The 22,172-nt window shown below is 34.6% G+C and overlaps 1 protein-coding gene across 2 annotated transcripts; it reads right to left on the bottom strand.

Moving 5' to 3' along the window:
* Positions 1-40: 40 nt before the first annotated feature.
* On the bottom strand, positions 41-14,605 carry MANEA (mannosidase endo-alpha). Of its 2 annotated transcripts, none has more exons than XM_065731033.1 (5): positions 14,553-14,605; positions 8,579-9,176; positions 4,530-4,639; positions 2,136-2,212; positions 41-1,396 (listed from the first exon to the last, which is right to left on the bottom strand). In XM_065731033.1, the coding sequence occupies exons 2-5, from the start codon at positions 9,126-9,128 to the stop codon at positions 760-762; spliced, it is 1,374 nt and encodes a 457-aa protein (XP_065587105.1). In that variant the 5' UTR covers positions 9,129-9,176; positions 14,553-14,605; the 3' UTR covers positions 41-759. The 2 variants fall into 2 exon arrangements, with proteins under 2 accessions (XP_065587105.1, XP_065587106.1); XM_065731034.1 differs by lacking the exon at positions 14,553-14,605 and adding an exon at positions 10,414-10,468.
* Between the last annotated feature and the right edge of the window lie 7,567 nt (positions 14,606-22,172).

Genomic DNA, 22,172 nt, shown 5'->3' with positions numbered 1-22,172 from the left:
TTTTTGTATTTTTAGAATTTTCCACTCTTAAGTTTCAGGGTTTTCTGTTGTTTTATTTGGTTGTTGGGATTTTTTTTATTTTTTTTATGAAGTCCAACATAGAAAAACTATGTAGTCGGTCAGCATCCAGTAAACGTGCAACAGGATGCAGCATGTACTGAACAGAACAAATACAAGTAAACTAGAAAGATTTCAGTAGTTCTCTGGAACTCAATTTTCAAAAATACATATTTTAAAATGAAATAAAACCTCACCAATGTTGCATCAGACATACATACAGTGTTTTTACCATAAAATAATCGTATAACCAAGAATTCCCAATGTGCAAAGCATAAGAACAGTAGCTGTAGATCGCTCCACGTGCTACAACATGCATCCTGCAAAAAGCAAGCTATCAAGATTAAATTTAGCTTAAAGGATCACTTGACTAGAAACAGAAATACATGAGTAAAGTATACAAATATCTGTCAAATCTTTGTACTACTTCAGTCATGTAGTTACCCCATGCAGATGTTCTCAAAGCTCAACATGCAAATTACTAATTAAAATAAAGCATTCTTGAACTACAGTATCCAATGAGAGAGATGCCAATATTCTCACACTTTTTTACTCTTCAAAATTCAGTAGTAGTGCATACATATTAATGTGATATAACCATAAACATACGCATAGAAAAGGCATTTCATAACAGATTCTTCAGCTCTCAATTTCTTTCTCATTGTATTCAATATGAGAAGAAACGACTGCCGAAGAAATAACTCACATAAGCCACTGCTCTTTTTCTTTTCTGTACTTCTCAGACCACTTCTGAGTGAGCTCTAGGTAAACATTTGGTTTATGGGGCTTATAATCAAGGTAAACTATCTGCCCAGTCTTTTTGGGGACAGCCTTTTCGATCTGAGTACCCTCGTGCCACTCATTAAAAGATGTAATGGAAATAATTTCTGGTCGCACCAAAAGCGCTGCGTTAAAGGCAGTCTCGTAGTATTTTCCATTGACACGGTTCCGGGTGTTGTGATTGTTCCACGGTCGGATACTGGTGTCAATATATCCTGGTCCCACACTTGGAATAAACATTAAGTTGTTGCTATCACAGAAGGCTTTTAGGCTTGCCCAGTTATGATGAGATGAGCCGTAAGAGAACCCATTTGTGGCAAAGTACGTGTACATTCCATCAAAGCCACTTCTGTGAATATCATGTTTATGCCTTTCTTCTACAAGAAGAGCAATGAATAGCGCATCGTATGGAGTATTTCGGATAGTCTGGGATCCAGATACAGTTAACAGATTCGCCCATATTTCAGGAATTGTTACATAAGAATCATAAACATAAAACATAGGAAGAGATCTGCCTGTGCTGGTCTTATGCCTGTAAAAGGCTGGATGGGCTCCATATCTACAAAGCAAGTGAGTGTCATTAAAACAAAATTTGCCATTTTTAAAGCATTGACTTACAATTTAAATTGAAGATCTATTTTTCTAAAAAGGATTTATAATTTTATTATTTATAATTTAAAAGACAGTCAACGTGCATCAAAACACAAATGCATATCCATTTTCAATCCAGTTGGAGGACTGAATAATGAATCTGCAAATATCACTATTTTCACTAATTAGTGTTTGTGTTAAACTGCACTATAGGTATTAGTTTCCTCTGCAAGGCAATTCTCTAAACAAGACTGTAAGTAGCACTGATGAACAAAACAATTAGTAGCTGTACTAAATTTGTCAAGCTGAATTAAAATCATTAGAGGTCAACATATTATGGCTTGCTGCTCATTTGTCACTATAAAAATGTATGTCTAATTCATATAGTTGAGTACTTAATACTTGAACTGCTTTCATCTGAGGCATCATGTCTCATGATATTAATGAATACTGAAAGCAGTGTCTTGAATGTCTACACATAGTTCATGCTTCAATATTTAAAAAAACCAGACTTCTGAGTTTCAGTACTACTGAAATTCAAACCATGTTTCTTAAAGTTTTCTTCAGTCTCAGTACACATTTTGAATAAATTCTAGCAGGCTCTAGATAATATGCAGAATCTAATATAATAAAATATAATATAATATACAGAACTTCCCTGAATGAATATTAAGAACATACAAAAGGAACATTTCAGAAGCACTCACTTGTCAATGATGTATTTGACATTGTGGTACATACTGCGATCATCTCTATCTTTGTAGGGCTCAATATGAAAAGTGACCTGGAAAAAAAAAAAGCATAGTAAAGCAGCACAAAAATACTGCACTGAATATTTAGGCACTGCATATTACATGAAGCAAGTACTGGTCACATTAAAAATAGCTCCTCTGTAAAGAGGAACAATCAACATTTTTTTTTAATTTAAGTCAATTTTAAGATGAGTAGTTTCAGATCCAGGAAGGTCTACTAATATAAACAAATATTACATTTTTTTTCACTGATATTAAACATTGCCTTTGTTTTCTCTCACAACAGGGAGTAGTAGGCATGTTACACAGAACTGAACAACCACAGCAGAAACTAACAACTGACATAAAAGTCTATTTGAATGTCAAGTACTGATTAAGCAGTGAATTTCCACATAACATGTTAAAGCTGCTACTGATAATACATCTCTTCTGAGAAGAGTTTCCACTGTCAAACTAGATTTTAAGATAGAGCATGTGAAAATTTTAATTCAAAATTTTATGGAGTTATCAGCACAACAACTGCTGATATGCTGTTATCCTTGTAACGAAATCTAACATGCTGAATCCCCACTGTTCTAAACTTAAGCTTGGGGCTCACAGAACTATTTAACCCATGTTTGTGAAGATGCATCAACGTAAAAACCTTGTTGTTTTCAACTATACAATTCAAGGGAGGAATACATTACATAAATCAAAGCAACTAGCTTTTCAGAAGCAACTTCGGGAATACAATGCATTTAGTGAAGCACTCAACTACTTTGCAAAAGTAGCAATTTTAATTATGGTGTTTTTAATATAGTTTGGCACACTATTACACTAAACTACTAGAACTAACAAGACAGGTTGAAAAGTGCTGTAATATACTTTATTTCCATCAATCAAAAATAAGAAAACAAATCTTAGGGGTTTTTTTAGTAGATTTTTCTTTGTTTTTATAAAATAGCAGATAAAAATATTGCTTTTTTGGTGTACCTACGTTAGTTAACTATAATCATTTACTCATATGAGAATATTAAAAAAAACAATATAGTGAAGGGAGAATTCTGTGATAGCATCTTTACTTAATACCTGTATTCCAGTAATTATTCTAAACAGTAACAGCAGCTCCATCCACGTTGTGATTATTACCATAATATTATAAACCTTTTCCTTGGTACCTCATTTGAATTTTGCCGTGGTTCTTTTGAGACTTGAGCAATAACAAGAGATCGAGTCCCATAAAATTATCTGAAAACTGCTAGGGAAATAATTTTTTTTTTAACAGTAAATTATTAAAAATGAAAAAAGGGGAAAAAAAAAAGACTGCAATGTGCCACAGTGTAATTCTTTGCAAAAAAATTGCAAGTTTGAATATTACTTCTGTATCTTATTTAATCTTCCTATTCTCTCTTGCCAGACAAAGTACCTAAAGCTGCTTCTAATGACAAGAAATGTCTTTGTAAGTCTGACAACTAAAGTGAGAGTAGATAAACAGAATGTTTTAGTCCTAGTACAGACAGCACCCTCCAGAGATGAAATGCATACAGCTGCTTAAAACATTCAAAAAGTAAACCTTATTATCTGGAAAGAATAAAAGACAGTACATGCTTTCCTCGTTCCCTTCAACCCTTTCCTCTCTTCTGACCACTCAAGGTAAAATACAAGGTTTACTCGAAATATAAACAAAATAAAAAACAATTTCAGAACAGATGTCATACTTAACTGATTTGGAATTTCAGCTTTTTCTGGAAGCAAGTAATAGTAACATTTCCTTCCTTTCCTGTTCATGCCCTGAAGTAACTCCACCTAAAGTCAGAGCAGCATCTCTATGACCTTACTGCCTAAGGCAACTTTTCCTGATACTTTCTGGAATAAAGACATTGATATAAACTGGAACCTCTAGACACTTCTTCATACTGATACATAATTCTCTCTGACCTCTAAGATCAAGTACCAAGAAGTTACATGGTAGAGTGAAAAGTTATTTCATTCTTCTTCCTCAAAGTCACTTAGCTTACACATCCGTTACATTCTGAAAGACATAATACTTCCCTCAATTCCCAAAAATCATTAAAAAACAAGTATTGTATGATTTAATAATCATTTCCTAAAAAAATAAAAATAAAAATAAAACTTAGATTCTTCATTGTGATATTTATTCTAGTTATAAGGCAATATTGCTTATGTCTAGCAAAATATAGTACAGTCCAAGAGTACAAATACCTACTTTCAGAGCCCCCGAAAAACTACAGTGTAATAAGACAGAAGCCAAAATTACTTCACAAACCTTCCTTGACAGATCTGCATCATGGGTCAAACAAACATCTTTTACCATGTAGCCCTATTTTACCAATACTAAAAATACTTTACCTTTAGATTGTATTTGCCTGCATAATCCAAAATAATAGGCACCAAATCATCAGTTGGTTCTCCATTTTCATCAGCCATACCTGGTGGGTACCATGAAAGTGCTAATACACCTGAAAATATAAAGCATAGCTTTCAAATTGTTTAAAGTGCAACATGCGGCTAGTTTATCAAGAGTTGTAATTATTACTTGATGTAAAATCTATATGGTCTAAATGAGCATTTCAAATCACTTTCCAATCATTTGTGAAATCTCAGCACTCTACTGTTGAAAGAAATCAGCAGTAAAAGCATCTGTCAGGTGAACAGGGCAACAGTTTGTACCAAATACCCCAAGCGTTAACACTGACATTGCCTTCCACTTTCCAGTGCAGCATCATAATCACCAGTTTTTACTGAGGGGTGCTGGAAAAGGCTCCTGTGTTGTTACAGCTGTGCCACAATAGACTGGAGAACACAGAGGAAACATAGGGCTAGAGAACACTCCAGAGACATGGACTATGCAACGTGACTGAAGATTTATTCCTCACAATATTTGTGCTATATCTCAGGCTCTATTACAAAACAATCATTTCATACAGGAAGCAGTGACCATAATCCTGCACTCTGCCTTCTAGCCACAAGCATTCCCAATGCTGTAATTTACCCTTCCAGTTAGGTGAAAGGAATTTTTAAAAGTATTATCTAAAATGTTGAGTAACTCAAAACTAAGTTATTATGACTTGCAAAAGAGACAAAAAAAATACAATGCTCCTACATTGTAATTTTTCTTAATGATTCCCCTGAAAGCAAAAAAAAAAAAATCAGGAAGATTAATACCTTTCTCTCCAAAATGAAATGCTGTCATAAAAAAAGACTGCTTAGGTGTACAGCTGGAAATAATGTAATATGTTAGTAAGACAGTCATGTATATACACACAATGCTGATTTAAGATAATTTTCCTAACAATACTAAATTAAACACGTGGTACAGTAAGTCTTTGTGGTTCATTTAACTACGTAAAGATTGAAATATGTAACTCAGATCACCGACAAAAATTTAAAACACATAGTATTGGTAATGTCAAAGGGAAGTATAACTTCCCCGACAAACAACATCAAAATAAAAGTCAAAAATTATTCAAAAAAAACCATGAATTAGAATAAATGTGCAACCATCTACTAAAGCCAAAAACAAATTTCATCTAAGTATACAAAGGAGTGGTCAAGCCAACTACTCACAGCATATATTCTCAAATTTTATCCAGAAAAAAAAAAAACAGTCAAACCATGGACTATCACAAGAGACAGTCAGTTCAAGGGCAAGAAAAATGCAATAGTTCACTGCATTTTATCACCTATCTTTTATTTAACACAAAGTGGAAAGAACAAAATTCAGAAGACATTAAGAACAAAAAGCACAAATTTAACGTAATCATGGTACATTTTTCTAAGGTATCTTGTATATAACATCTGTCAAGAGCCTCTTCTAAAACATTAAGAAACAAGGACAAGATCAGGAGACAATTTTTCAAGGAACCTAAATCACACTGACATTTATCTTCTCCTGATTTTTTTTTTTGTTGTTCTTAATAAATCAATGTTGGTCACTCTGAAAGTAACGTCTCCTATTTATTTCCATGGAAACTAAAACAGATACACAGAGCAAAATAACTGTTTGATAGACCAAACCCTCAGCTACAAAATACTCTTTCAATATAGTCACCATGATTAGCAATATACTTACACCAGCGACAAACAAGAGCCTGTATGCAGCACTTGTAAAAATGTGCATGGAGATGATCGACTGTAGCTATCACCACTACTGAAACACACTACCCACCACCTCAGCTCACTTCCACTATTTGATCTCCATAACTGCTCAGAAAAGTAAACATCAGTGAATGCCCATGGATGTCATTTTTTAAGCAGAGAAGAAACCAATGAAACACCCATGAATTACTGAAATGTGCTATAAGAAATCCTATTGAAAGTACACAAAACTCAACTGCTTCCCTGTTCACTCAGGAAGCTTGACTCACCTGCCTCTGAAGCTGTGGCCCAGTGGAACAAAATAGGAGGTATTACTTATGGAGCAGACCTTATATAAATTATATAGAAAAATATAAAATAATCACTTCAAGAGATTAAGAGACTGATTTGCCCAAATAAAGATCAGTGTAACATTATTAAACCAGAGTACAGTCATTCACAAGAAATGAAGTACTTCAAACCATACTGCAATAAAAACAGGGTGGTGCAAACTAAGAAGATCCACCAAGCAGCCTGAAGAATAACAGATGAATACAACACATTTTGAAACTAAGAATAACACACGAAAGCACTGAATGAGACTCTTTCAGTTTCAATCTCTTATATACCTTTGATCATCACACAAAGTTGGCTGAAAGAACCAGTTACCTTTTCTTTTTTCCTTTTCAGAGATTCTTGACAAAGTTTCAAAAAAGGAAAGAAAATTTGATAAACGTAAAACACAGAAGGAAAGGATTAGAATTTGACTAAGATTCCAAAAGAAGAAACTATAAACAGTAACTTCGGAGTATACAAAAAATGAATATAGTACTAATCTTACAAAAAAAAAAAAAATATTTGAATGATAAGCTAAGAAAAAAAGTAAATGATTGTGATCAAATCTAGATAAACAATTTCAAATGCAGTTAAATCCCAAAGTCAGAATGACAGCCAAAAAATTAACTTTTGATAAATACCAGTAAAAAAAAAACAACAACAATCACAAACAACACACTACAAGAAGCATGTATTACCTACTGTTACATGGAAAAGTAACTTAAGGTCATTAAAAAAAAAGCCTTCTCTTGCAAAGCATTTTTCTTAGTATTTTGCATCTTTTCAGTTCAGCTTTATCAGCATTCTATTTAGAGGATGAGAAAAGTCAAATTATTCTAAAGCTACACACCTTCTCTCTGCCTTCATCATACTAATACATTGTCTGATTTAGATACGACTAAAAGAAGTGCATCCTGACAACTAATATCAGATTTCTCTGCTTCTCCCACTGTTCCTGTTGTTAATGGAGTTATCCTATTACCAAGAAAAGAAAGAAAACTCCTACTTCTGTATTAATCATAGTTCAACATACAGGTTAGGATAAAAAGAAACAAAACAGACAAGATTACAGAAACAAACACTACTAATTGAAATGTAACAATTATACCCATCCTTACTGCCTGAGTCAATGAAAGCAACTCAATTTAACATGATTTAGCACTGTGAATGATTCTATAAGCTCTGGTCATTTTGCTTCAATAGAAGCTGTTCAGAGCTTAGTATTAGACTATGTAACTCCTTATTTTAAAGATGACAAACATAATATGGGCATAAAATAACAACAAAGAATGAGAGTAAAAATGCAATAAATACTCTTTTCTATATACCCCTTTAAGAAAGGGACCATTAACTCATCTTGAGAGTTATTTCTATTACTTATTTCCTTTGGACAAGGAAATAAACTGTTATTAGCTAAACTGAAACAATCTCACATGAATGTGAAAAGTTTAGGATTAGAAACTTCTGTAGCTAATGAGAACATCTATGAACATAATGCATAAAGATTCCATAAAAGCCATAATCCTGCATGTCTTTTTGACATAATTAATATATAATTGTTGATACACAACATGTATTTGGAAACAATGCTCCTATTTGAACAGACTGCTCTAATTACCTTGTCATCATGACTTACTGAAATGTTATTAAAACCTAAGAATTCACCTCCAAAATTAAATATGCAGACAGACAACATATTCTAACAACAGTTTCTGTATTCTCTACACGTGTTGACACTGCTTAATAGTTTAAATCATGAAACATATGCACCTAAAGGATTACAGATACAGTTCTTAGTTTCTATGCTCATCAGAAGTGGCTCTGAAGATCAAAGTTATTGGTTAGGTATTACAACTAAGAAATAAAGACATTTAGCAACTTCACCCATTTTCAGAATTGCACAAAAAAAAACTGGTTATCCGTGCTCATTCAAAGATTTAAGTCTGGATATATGAAAATCATGATGAAATATTAACATTCATTACCAATTGAAGCTGAAAGCATTTGTTTCATGTGAGCTTCTATGACAGAAGTATCTTTTGAACTGTAAGATCCAAGTTCAGGATAAAAATTGGCTGCAATGTCCTCAGGAGGATTATGCCTTCCCTTTGGATAATTGTTTGCAATTTTGGGATCCCAATGTGGCAACAATGGATGGTTCCAGTGAATATATTTGCCATCAAACTGTGGGTTCCCAAACCAACTATAATAGAATATATGAAAGTTATAATTAGGAGAAGACAGCTCTCCTTCCAACTTGTTCACAGAAGGTACGGATGCCTTCATAGTATTGACTGCAGCAGCGTGCATATTACTGATCTGGGTTACAGTATCTCCTTGATCCCTGTTCAATGAACTCCGTTTACTCTCTAAGAGCTCTGTCCGTTGTTGAAGCTCGGGCAATAAACCAAGTCCAAATGGGTCCCCAAAGCCAGCTCTGTCAGGTCTCAGAGTCTTCAAAGCCATCATTATGGAGCAAATAAACAGAACAAAAAGCAACAAAATGATGCATGTTCTTCTGCGAAATCTTGCCATGATGTCATACTTCAGAATCCGCTAAAATCCATCCAATTTTGGCTGCAACTGATCAAAAGACAAAGATTTTTAAGTCAGAGTTCTTACTGTCTAGTAGCACAGCTTGTTCGTAAAGTTCCTACACAACAGAAATACTGGAAGATAATTATATGACACATGCACTGCATTAATGACAACTTTTCTTAAAGGATTAAAATGAGAAGGAACAAAAACACTTATGCATTTGAGAATATGTGTCAAAAATTAAAGTTTATCACTAAGGAAATCTAGATTTTATTAAACGTCTTACTTTTGAACTTTGTTCTTCTCCTATCTCAATTAAACCCCATGAAATCATGATTATTTCAGACGTACTCTATTTTGATAAGTCCGACCAAAATAGCAGAGAAAATAGTAAGAAGAAAAAGCAGAAGCCATGACGAGAGAGTAACTTAAAAGAACGAGTAAAAACCAAACTGAGATAGCAAACAAATTAGAATTTATGTTCAGAATATAGGTTTGTTATCACTAACTGCTTCATGGACCATCTCATTAAATTAAGCAATTCACAGACTAAATATTTTTGGCCAATTAAGCATTGTACTATAATGCTTCCCAACTTTTCATACCTAAAATTCAAATCTGTTGGATTACATAAACAAAAGCCAGCCTAGTGTTAAAGATGTACTTCAGACAGAAAGGCTACAAGTTAATTGCTGATAACATGTTAGCGTGGTAGCAGAGCTGCATGGCACTTCATGCACAATTCCCAGAATAAGTTCAAAGATCAATAGTGCAGAGCAACACTGCAGCACTGGAAGGAAGGGAAAGAAAAGCAGTACACTAAAATTCCTAATTACTTTATAACTAATTCCCCTTCCACATTAAACAGAAGAGAATCAGAGAATACCTGAATTTTTTTCCATTGTGATCACATAATGGTATGGAACAATTACACATAAAAATGGAAGATCTTGGAAACAAAATTCTGATTCAACTGTCATTAGACATAACATAGAAATGATTTTGTATTTCTGTAACTGACATGCAAATGGTATAATCTGACTTTAAAGTACCAAGTTATACACAAGTCATTTTTACATACTTCAGAAATATCATACCTTATTTTTCTAAGGTTACTTAAAATTGTTAAAATACATTAACGTATAGATTCAATTGTAATGAATGCTTGTTGCTTCTAGATTTGATAAACTTAGAAAAAAAGTTCTAAAATTCTTTATAACAACATAGTTTGAGTTGGATTAGCATTTTGACACTGCCAAAAAGTCTTGCTTTTGCTTCTAACCTTTTCCCATTGATCCTCCTCTCGGTATCTTGTTATCTCTGATACTCTGGTTTTCAAAGTAAGGTCACTCATATGCTCAAAAGAGCAAAATCACACCAACATCTCAAAAATAGACAACAAAAGAGATGCCCTTTTATTTTGTTGGAGATTTGGCTCAGCTGAGCAAGTATAACAGCAGTAATGCCAACAAATGAGTTAACAGCACAGATGGAAGGAGAAAAAGAAAATGAAGCAGCAAATCTTGCATAACTGCACTGTGAAAACATCCCTTTCCCATCAGGGAAAATGATTTTATAGCATATAAGGTTATACTACCTCACTTTACTTGTGATTCTTCACATCACTTTACATCAGATTACAGACTTCTCTTTATACAGCACACAATCCATCCCTTGGTCTTAATGTTTTACCAAAGATTATTTGGAATTTTTTCCTACTAATAAATTAACTTCAGAAAGACTTGCACAGTACTTCTACACTATTTTTCTGATACTTTCAATCTTTCTTCTAACCTATCATGCCCACATCTCAAAAATTTAACGAAGTTTTCTAAATTATAATTTTAATTACTTTTCTCAAACAGAAACAATGTCATTTAACTGCTTAAATCTATTAATTCATTTCAGTTTCTCCTCCAATTCAGTAAAGAGATTTCACTAGAGATAACAGTCTATAAGTAGAATGTTTGTTAGGTCTTTCTTCCTTATTGAAGAAACAATAGTCCTTTCTTTGCTTGACATAGCTACTAAACTTCTGCCAAACTGTACTAAGACCTCACTATCATGAAGCATTACTTCTGAAGTGTCAGGAACTGATGTTAGAGCTCCACACTGTTATTTCAAAAAAATATTTTTTTCCCAATAAAATATGTACAATTCTAATATATTAAAAAGCAAGCAGCATATACGTGAATTGTACTTCCATCAGAAGCTTTTGATACATCTGACATCAGGACAGACTCTGGTCTACCACGGTGTACTATGAATCTCTAATACCTGTATATAGAGGCATAAAACTGATGAGCAAAATTTCTAAAATGAATATGTGTTACCTAACCTAACAGACTGTGTTTTGCATGCTAGCACAGTCACCATATCATAGCTGGGCACTGGCATACATACTTGTACTTTAACAGTTGCATTCAAGAGTTACAAGTTGCAATGTTAGCATTACCTCATTTAATTCTACCTAGACCTACTCCTTACAATGGAAGGCAAATCATGCTCCTCAGCACTACTGCCACAGCAGAAAAGTAATATAAAGGAAACATACTGAACAAATATGCCACAGGTGACTGCTAACCAAAGTTAGCTTTATCCTTGGAACTGGAAAAAATATCTTTAAAACAATTTTCCAATTCAAAAGTCATACGACATAGCACAGCTGTGATTTTGTATCTGTTACTGAGACACAAATTTTAGAAAAGATTTCAGTTTACTAAGTGCAGGGTAAAACCCAAACAAATAATACCAAATGGTATAGGTAGCCAAAACAGATGGTATATTTTAGAAGGATTATCCAGATGGTAAAGACAGAATTGATAATAAGCAAAATGCTCACCTGCCTCCAAAGATCAAGGCTAGCAAAAGAAAACCTCACAAGGGAGGGATCTCCAACAAGAGATCCTTCCCCCACCATAGTCAGCCCTTAAATGGGGTCTGGGAGAGGTGGAGCCAGACTCCACTCCTTCTGGTCACACAGATGCATTGCCTTCACCTGTGCTCCTGCAGCTGACTCAGTGCTCACCTCAGGTGATCCATCAGTGGTCCAGGCCATGATTCAACAGTTCTCATACACTAAGGTATACACAAGTCATTTTTTTTTTTTTTTATATACACAAGAAGTACCTTGCATTGAGGTGCAGGATCCAACAGCAATTAATTTCCTTTCTCAGTAGGAAGAAGTCATCCTGAAAAACTTCAGCTTTATGCATGTTTAGACCTCATAAGCAGTTGCTCTGATTTGTACGATGACTTGTTAACTACTGGTAACTTCCAAGGTTTTTTTTAGTTACTGATTCAACAACATAAGAAAACAGCTCAAGGTCATTCTGCTGGCTAGGGAATTCATTTTAAAAGAACAAGAACAAAAATATCTATCTATAATAGGTCAGAGAAAGGGTAAATTAGCCTAGATTATCATTGTGCAAACACAGAAAAGGTTCAAAACACAGCAAGGTCTTTTCAAAATATTTAGGAATCTTCAGTTACTTGTGGATCACAGGCTTCTTTACACCACAGGTCATTTCTTTGCCAGGTATGAAAAAGCACCTGTAGTTTAAAAATGCACATGCAATTTGATCTTACTAGTTTGAAAATTAGGAATCGAGCATTTTGTTACATTAATTTACATTTTTACATGACTAATAACTTAACTACATCTACAAAATTCTGTTTTCCTTCAGATGAACGTATAGTCTTTATTTTCTACCACTGAAACTACACATTTAAACATTACATCATTTCTTTCTGATACTAAGGAAACCTGTTTGAATATGGTTTGACATTAAACATGTACAAAATAGGTTTTTATTTTGATCGCTACCTTTTTTCCAAACACTTCTGCATGCTATCAATTCAAATGACAGCTAATGAATGCCATCTGACAAGAACGACTATAGCTCAAAATATAGCCCCTGAATTTTGTGTATGTATATGCATATATATATATAGTCACAAAATATGTAAAATCATTTTTGAAAAGTACAAAATACTACAAAAGTAAATTCCCTTAGCAAAGCATCCACTAAAACATCTCTTCCACTGTAAACATCACATCTCTGGGAAACATGGCCCACGTACTCTTCACTACCCTGTACACTTCTTCACATCATGAACTGTTACCTTCAGATCCAAACTGAAATCATGTAAGTCCAACAATGCCCATTGGGTTCTCCTTTTCATTACAGATACTACAGTTTCCTTTATTATGTATCAGAAAAAAATGTGAAAATTTAACACAAAACACAAGAACTCCTATTTTCATAGGATTCACTCACTTTCAGTTACTTAATCTGCAGTTGATAAGCTGCTATATAGGCAAAAAAAAATTCTCTAAATACATTTATTCCTCTATGACAACTTCTGCCTCATTTAATTTGTTTCTTACAAGGCAATAAATAGTATGAAACTTATCACAGTGGTACAAAACCTCCAGCTGTTCTTCCTAAAACAAATAATAGCTCCATGAAAAAAGGCTGAAGCACTCTGTAAACCACTCCTAAAAGTGAACCTGTCTCAAAGATAACATCTTTCATTCAAGCTCACTTTTGACAGTGATGCACTTTTTTTCTTCGTCACTACAATCCTTTAAACCATTACGCTACTCTACAGAATAGCTTTAACTTCTATTATTTGTCCCTTCCCTTAAGAGGAAAAAAATCATACAGCTTGACAGATGGCAACCCAGCTTTCTCCCCTAACCCCATCATTTTCCCCAGAATATACTTCTTCACCTACACAAAATGTGGGATTTAATGATAAGTTTCTATAACCAGCCCTATGCTTATTTGTCTTTCATTCCAGTTTCATTGAGCCCAAAAGAGAAACAATACAAAGAAAGCATTTTCAAATAACAAGTATAACTATTGTGGCAAGAGCCTGCAAATACTATAGACTTATTTGCTCATATGCTCCTCAAATGTAAAAAATGAACACACAACACAGGAAGCAGTTTGGAAAAAAGTGACTTTCTTTAAGTAATGTAGTGTAGGCACACGTAAAGCCATCCAAAACCCTGAAGTTGAAAATCCATAGCAGATATCAAAGCTTCTCTAAGCTGCCACAATTTCCCATCTGAAGAACCTGAAAACCCCGAAAGGATGGATCAGAGCCAAGCAACGCTGAAACCTGCAGGCCTTCAAAGACTGCGGGCAACCCTTGATGATGTGAAGGTAAGAGAAGACATCACACACAGGAAGCATTCTATAACCGCGCTTACAGCCTACGGATACCAGGCCGCCCAGCAACAAGGTGAGGGCGGTCCATCGGCTCACCACGTCCTCTCCAGTCCTGGGGAACGCCCCGGCCCAGCTCCTCGCCTCCCTTCCCCCGCCCCGGGGGCTGGCATCTCCCCCGTCGCGCTGCTCCCAGCCCAGCCCAGCCCAGGAGAGGTGCCGCGGGCCGGCAGCCGCTACTCACCAACCCGACGCAGTACGAGCGGCCGCCACGGACGGACACGATCCCGCCCCGCTCCACTGGAGTACGCATGCCCGAGCGGTTGCGCATGCGCGGCGGCTGTGGGAAGAAGGGAGGGCCGGAGGCCGAAGGCGGTGTGCGGTTCTTAAAACTGTGTAAATAAGCTGCGAAAGCTGCCATAGTGAGAACAGCAAACAAATCGATGAAAAAACAGATGCTCGTTTTTCCCCTGAAGCATAAGAGGCCTGTCAAGGCGAGCTGTTGCTCGTAGTACTCGGATGGACTCAACATGAATTTTCCCTTCAATGAAGAGTGCGGTTTCCCTGGAGAATATAAGCATTTCTCCTCTTTGCTTCCTGAAAAGTGGCTGTAAAAAGTTTGATCCCCGTGGTCCAGTTTGATTGTTTTGGTTTATTTTATCACCTTTCTAAGCCCTTTGACAGATGGAGCATAAGTGGCAGCAGTGATTCTGTCTGCATTTCAATCAATAGCAAAATCCTCATTGATTTCACCTCGTAGGGGCTGGAACAAGTTGGAATGAGCATCTCACTGAGCTGAGAGAAACAAGATGAACAAATTCAAGTGCTCTTGCAGCTCTCCTTGAAGACTGAGAAAATGGGCAGGCAGATTTGTTGCATGATGTTTTCTTTACGCTGAGCGCTCTGATGGGAGAAATGCATTTGCAGTAATGTGCATTTCTGGTATTATCTGCAAGCATTTGAAGAATTTCATTAACAGGGAAAACACTGTAAGTGATTCAGAAACATTGCACTTTAATAATAAATGAGTTTGCATATCAGTAGACAACTGAAAGTTGAACATTTGATATCCATATCATTGACTGACTAGCTGACAGACTTTTTTTTTTTTTTTTACCTGAGATTCCTTCTTTTCTCCTTTCTCTTTTTTCTTCTATTTTTTTTTTCCAAGTTCATTCCTCCTTTCTTCAAAAGAAAACATACTGTTAGGATACTATTCATTTATGTTTTATAGAGGACATAACTAACTTTCACCTGTTCTTTACAGTATGGAAGAACTAATATTTGTTTAAAAATTACGTAGCTTAAGATTTGAGAAGTAAATATGAATCCTTATTTGGTCATTTCTTCTGTATAAGTAGTAAATATATTCTTCTAAGCAGAGAAAAAAACTTAAATGCATTTTTTGATATTGTTCTGTCATGTCTGAACATTTTTGCTGAATCTACTGGCTAAGATTTAAAAAAATCAAACCCATGATATCTTACAATTTCCTCAAAGCCTTTCTGCATAGTAATGGAATTAAATTATTATGTTAGATGAGGTTGTACAAGGGAGATTAATATGCCAGTGGTAATACTGTTGGTTATTTTTTTTAATGTTATATATCTTTTTCCTTCTTCCTCTTGTACTTGCTCGTTTTTCCTATTAGAGCAAGGTGTACCTTTACCTCATGTACCTCCAGCGTATGTTCTTATCTTTCCTGTGGCTTTCATAATTTTTTCTTGCATTTTATCTTCTGTCTTCTCACTTACTCTTTATGCTGTAATAGCATGTTCTGGCTTTAGAGAAAACACAAAAGGAGGAATAGCCTGTGCTTTTAGCCTTTTCATCTATTCTTAGTAGTTCAATCTTTTACAAAATCACGAATCTCTCTCTCACTTACAATTCAGTATTCATTCAGGCCCTCTGTATAGCCACCTTTTATCCTAGAAGACTGAAGATGCTGAATTGTCAGGGATAAGTATGAAAAAATACCCTTGGGATCGGCAATCAAGTGAGAATTCAGTAGTTGGAAACCTTATTGTTGCATCACAGTTCATTTAGTGACAACAGAAATGAGGATTTTAAGTTCTAAAATCCAGTGAAACTTAATTTAATACTGAAATTTAATTCTGAGTTATATTTCCAGGCAGGAAAATACAGCGTAGGAGTACAGAGGATACTACCTTTACATGTAGAGCATACATCCCTCCTCATATTCCTTTTCATTCTGTTTTTCTTGGTACTGGAAATGTGGAATCAATATTCTATTCCTAGTGCTTCATTCCTAATGCTGGTCTTTGCATCTGATAAAATTGGATCCCTAGGGACATAACGACAACAACAACAAAAAAAATTATGTAGTCATTGTTCATACTTCAGAGCTCCTTGTTTGGTTTCATCAGTCTCTGGCAGAAGCTAAAGACAACCTTGCTTTTGTGGGTCATCACTTAACCTTTCAACAGCAGCAGAAATGCTATATTTTGGAAATGATATATTTTGTTTTTGCTGGTTATAAGTTTGAAGAGGTGATTTTGAAACAACCCTGGATGACTGTAAATCCTTAAGCTGCAGATATAAGCAAGCCTTATTAAAAATTATAGTCTCTCATGAAACTAATCCTGAGATTTATGGAATGGTTCACTACACTGTTTTATTTATTAGAGATTTGTTCCATCGTTTTAGAAATGAAGCTATTCTTTACGTATAGAAGTTAGGTCAAACTCAAAAGTAATTTTCAAGTGTAGAAAATCCATGTTTTTCCTTACAAAACTATGTATTTTTTTTTATTTAAGTTGTAAAATTAATAAAAACTGTGATACACTAAAATAAAACTAAGAATCTACAGCCACTGTAAAAGCACTGTACTCACCTCAGCAGTTTCACGTATATTTTTATGTCTACAGAGTGTTTATAAGTAGAAATTTCCTTTACTAACATGGGGAAATAATACTAATGTAGATAAAAATTTTACAGTGTCAAAACGCCGTATACCTTGCTAATACAGGAATGCCTACCAACCTTGGTACACAGTGCAGTTGTATATATTTATATGGAAGCTATTAACTGGGCAAAGACTACAGAAAATATTTTGCATGTTGGTTATGTTAGCTCATATTTGGATGTATTTTTTTTTCTTTCATTAATTCATACCTCATTAGGTCCTAAGGCCTTTTCGGGAAAGGTACAGTCAGTTAGCAAGCTAACTGTTTTTAACTCTTCTGTTAGAAATAAAGCTACACAGCATTTTAGGAGAAAAAAAAAAGCATTTTTTTTTCTCTGCTGATAAAGAAAATGACACAGAAAGAATGCAAATGTTGTTTCCAAGATTTTCTTTGGTGTAGTTATCAATCTATGGATATATTTGATTCGGAGTCTCATCTCCTTCAGAAATTAGAAGCCTCATTTGGGCTTCCTCTTAGATTAAATGAACTGTGATGAAACAATGATGTTTTCTTCTTCTGGTAGAAAATGTAATTGAGCCTTCATACTACTGTGCACTGATTATTTATTTATTTATTTATCTGCAATTGCAGCAAAAGAAATAGTTCCTTAAAAGAAGATGATACAAAGATTAAAATGTTTCAGTTCTAGGGTGATACATGCTTTAAAAATACTTGAGGTAAGCAACATGAAGGAAAGAAACCAAAGCAAAGGGAATGTGTTAAAAACAGCATATACAGTCTGTGCCTACTCATCAATCTGAACTCAGTTTAATCTGTTTCAGTACTACCTAAACGTTCTTAATTGATTTAATGCCAATAGAAAAAAAATTTCATTTTCTAAGACTAATCAGGTATTTCATTTGCTAGCTGTGCATTATTGCATACAAACTCTTTGAAGGAAGAAGTGCTGTTCTCAATGACATACAAAGTAATATACATATAAAACGCAAGTAAAGACATTTATTTCCCTTACTGTACTTCTATTTCAGAGGGCCTCTTAACTTTATTTTTAAATTGGTTTAGCAATTTTTATTTTTGGTCAGGATACCTCTGCAGGATAAAATAATTTCTTCTTGTAAAGAAACCAGTGAAGAATATAACACATAACTACAGCAGAGTTGAACTTTAAACTATCATGAGTGTTTTAAGTGAGGCTCAAAGGGATCATCAGGTGTTTAATTGCTGCCTATTGTCCTGAGTATTAGTAGTACTACTTTTTTTATTTTATCTTTTTGGAGTAGGGAATGGAACATCAGTGATGAAAATGTACTAATATGAGACAACATGCTGTTTACAATTTCAGCTTTTTAGTATATTTTACTTTAGGAATAAATGAATTACTTGTGTATGGCAAAAGAAGGTGATGGCAGTGCCTTCTAGTGGGATACAGGCACTAAAGAGCAATAGCAGGTAACAAAGGGGAAAATCAGCTGACTGCTTCCAAGATAAGAGCAATCTCTATTCAGAGAGATGCTATTCTCCCACCTGCCAACCCTTAAATGAGGGTGAGGAGGGGTGGTTTCAAGCTCTACCCCTTCGGATCATTCAGGTTGCACTTGATCTCCCTAAGTTAGCAACTCTTTCTAACCTGGTGCTCAACCACTGGTTCAGGTTGAAAAATATAACTGTAATTCAGAAGCTATTGTTTTCATTTTTGCCTCTAGGAATACAACTAATATATAGTTGAATAAAATGTAAAAAGAAATGTTGGTTTATTTGTTGTTTTTTTTTTAAAGGAATACTGGCTGAGTTAAATTCTTATATTTCCCAGGGAAAAAAAAAAGTTATTACAAGTTTCAATTTGTAATCATGTGTTAAATAAAAACATTGGCTCAAAATAAGTTGAAAGTATGCAGCATCTTAAAGCACTTACATGCCTTACAATAGCAGTGCAGCTGTAACAACAAAAGGTTACAGAGAAATTTATATCCTGCCAAATCAGTCTGCAGTTTGAAAGGTGCTGGTGTTGAAGGAGTCACAAGGGAATGTAGGGAATATGTTGAATTAGACTATGAAATGAGCACTTCCAATAGGAAGTGCTATGAAATGCAGATTTCCCTCATAATAAAATAAAATTAAAAAGATGTAGTTGTGTACAAAGTATTTCTGCCTTGCGTCTCTGTTGGTTTGAGCTCATAAACCTAGAATGGGAAGCATACTAGCATTTTTATTACAGCATTGTTCTATAAAACAGTATTGTTTCCATCTGTAGAGAAGCGTGGATGTAATTGAGATGCAAAAAATGTTTGGTGTGGATACCAAAATAGAATCCCAATTGTTCTTTCAGCCATTCTCTACACAGACTGCACCTGAAGAGCTCTTCTACTGACAGAATACTTTTCTGAAAATCTTGGAAGATTTTTGGAACTGGAAGAAGAAAAGCAAGATCATGGGGACAAGGATAAACTAGAAGGTATCAGTTTATATATTGAAGCACTGAATATTACATATTGAAGCATTAGTCTCTGGAAGGTCACCAAGCAAGTGAAATAATTTCTGTAATTATGCAGTTAAAACCATCTGTGTTATGAAGACATCTAATTAATTCAAAGATCTTATTGTACATGGTGGGAAAGGGATGAACTCTGTGCAGTTATTGTTGCACTTGAGACTGTAGGCAAACTTGGTAGCTGATTTATCACAAAGAGAAGAGGGATCTTCACTGAGATGACAAGGGATCAAACACTATCAAACAGATTTCATTATTCCAAAAACTTAACAGTTTTTGACATTAGATTATTGTCAGGACACAACATTCCACTGGTCATTGTCTTAATAATAATAATAATAGTAATAATAATAATAATAACAAAAACAGTTTAATTCTTCCAACATTCAACTGGGTGAAAGTGCTTCTTGAAATAGATGGAAAGAGATACTGCCTATCTGGAAGACTTACAAACTGCTCAAACACAATTCTATGTAGTGTTGGAAGAAACAGGTAGTCGCATATTGTTAATGACCATTTTGTCTTAATTTCATTTTAATATTGGTATTACCAAAAATTGTATAAAAGCTATAATTTGATTGGCTATGTTCTTTTAGAATCTGCAGAAAAGGGCTTGGTGGCACTGCCAATCAGCTCAAGAGAAAATGTACACACAATATAGGAAAGTTCCAGGCAGTTGCGTGGAAGAATGTAGCAGGTGATTGCAGTGACAAGTGGTAGCATAGATTTTGGGCACTTTTTTTTTTTTTTTTGGACTAAAACAAATTCAGAAGTCAGGTATATATTTTTTTGTTTTTGTTTGTTTGTTTGTTTGTTTGTTTTCCTTTTATTTACTGTCATAGAACAATATTGTAACTTATTCATCCATGTCTTAGAAATCAGCTAATGTGAGCTAGGAAGTTAATCAAAATACAGTTCATAGCAAAGATTATATTTGAAAATCAGTTTAGTTACTGATTTCCTATTGTAAAGATAATGAGTCCTGTGTGGTGATACAGTATTGTACTGCAGGGAGGTACGGGGGCTGACTGGCTGCTTTGTTGCAGGGCTGAATTCCTTTGTGGAAGTCACTGAGCACAAGCACATCTTGGGGAACAATCATATTTCTTAATTAAAAACTGTTCAGTACATTTTGTAAGCTCTACAATTTTCAGACAATTAAAAAAAAAAAAAAAGGTCCCTGCAGCCCAGCACAGGCCCACGGAGTAGTGGGCCACCTCCCCGCGGCCCACGGACACTGCGTGGTGGAATTCAAGTAGTGGAATTCAGCTGTCCAGAAATCACCAGTTTTCCATTTTACTAAGCAAGAAACCATTTCAAAAGAGTGTTTATATCTAAAGGAGTCATCAGATGGTCAGATGTTCTATGAGACATTAACACAAAGGTAAAAGTGTTAAAGCATCTCAGCTGTTCCCCTGCATGCTGTGGAGCGGACTATGTTGGAGCAGGGTGGTGCAGATTGTGGAACAGATCTCCATGGCATGTTTCAGCCTCAACTCTTGGTTCAAGGGCATTGCTTTACATGATCTTGTTGTATGAGACTGAAGAAGTGATTAATTCTGGTGTCTTGAAGGTATGCTATGGAGCAGATCATTTGTTAGCAGAGCTACGAAGCATCATGCTATGATGATCATGCTATGTGATTTGACTAGGAAATGCATTTTGAATGTAGTGCTCTTATAAATCCTCGAATTACATTTGCTTTTTGTCATAACAGAAGGATACAGTTAACCTAAGTTCAGAGACTGTAATTCATTGTACTATTAAACTATTTTCTACAGTACTGATAGCTAACACTACTATTACACCCCTGTTTACCAAACTATGAAGGTTGCTTTTCTTTTTAGTATCTAACATGAAACCATCATTACTACTATTCTATTGGTAAGGAAAGTAGAGAATTTTTGGCCACAAGTAAACTAACTGCAGTGAAACTTTACTTTAGATCCTTATCTATTTATTTTTAAGATGAAAGCTGTTCGTTTAAAAACGAGTAATTTCTAGAGTTCCCTGAAAACTTCTTTGGTTCTATCTAATGTGTGCATGTTTTATGCAGTTGCTTTGTGCATTGTATTATTTGGCAATAGTTTTCATTCTGGGATCATAATATCTAGATTACAAGTCAAATGACATACAGCTTAGCATCAAAAGAAATAATATCATTAGAGAGCTATAAAATTTCTGTGACAAATCAAGAATGCAGTTATTATATATCCTTCTTTAATTCTTAATCAGTATTTTCAAATCATTTTGTTTTTCCTGTCAGTTAAAATTTAAAAATTGAAATGCTGTCTTTCAAATTGAGTTAGAAAAGTCTACATAATATATAGAAATTAAAAAAAAAAAAAAAGTCGTCTTTTTTCTTTTAGAATTGGCCAAATTGTTCTGATAATCTAGTAAATAAATGTGTTTGGTATTTTTGTTTCTTAAAGTGAATTGTGGAAAGAAATGACAAAGTTTCAACAAAACAGTCTATTTTATCTAAACT

The sequence above is a fragment of the Cyrtonyx montezumae genome, unplaced genomic scaffold (assembly GCF_038088225.1).
Source record: "Cyrtonyx montezumae isolate F1298 unplaced genomic scaffold, pur_monq_1.0 scaffold_13, whole genome shotgun sequence".
Lineage (NCBI taxonomy): Eukaryota > Metazoa > Chordata > Aves > Galliformes > Odontophoridae > Cyrtonyx > Cyrtonyx montezumae.
This window is presented reverse-complemented; position numbering and strand designations above follow the sequence as displayed.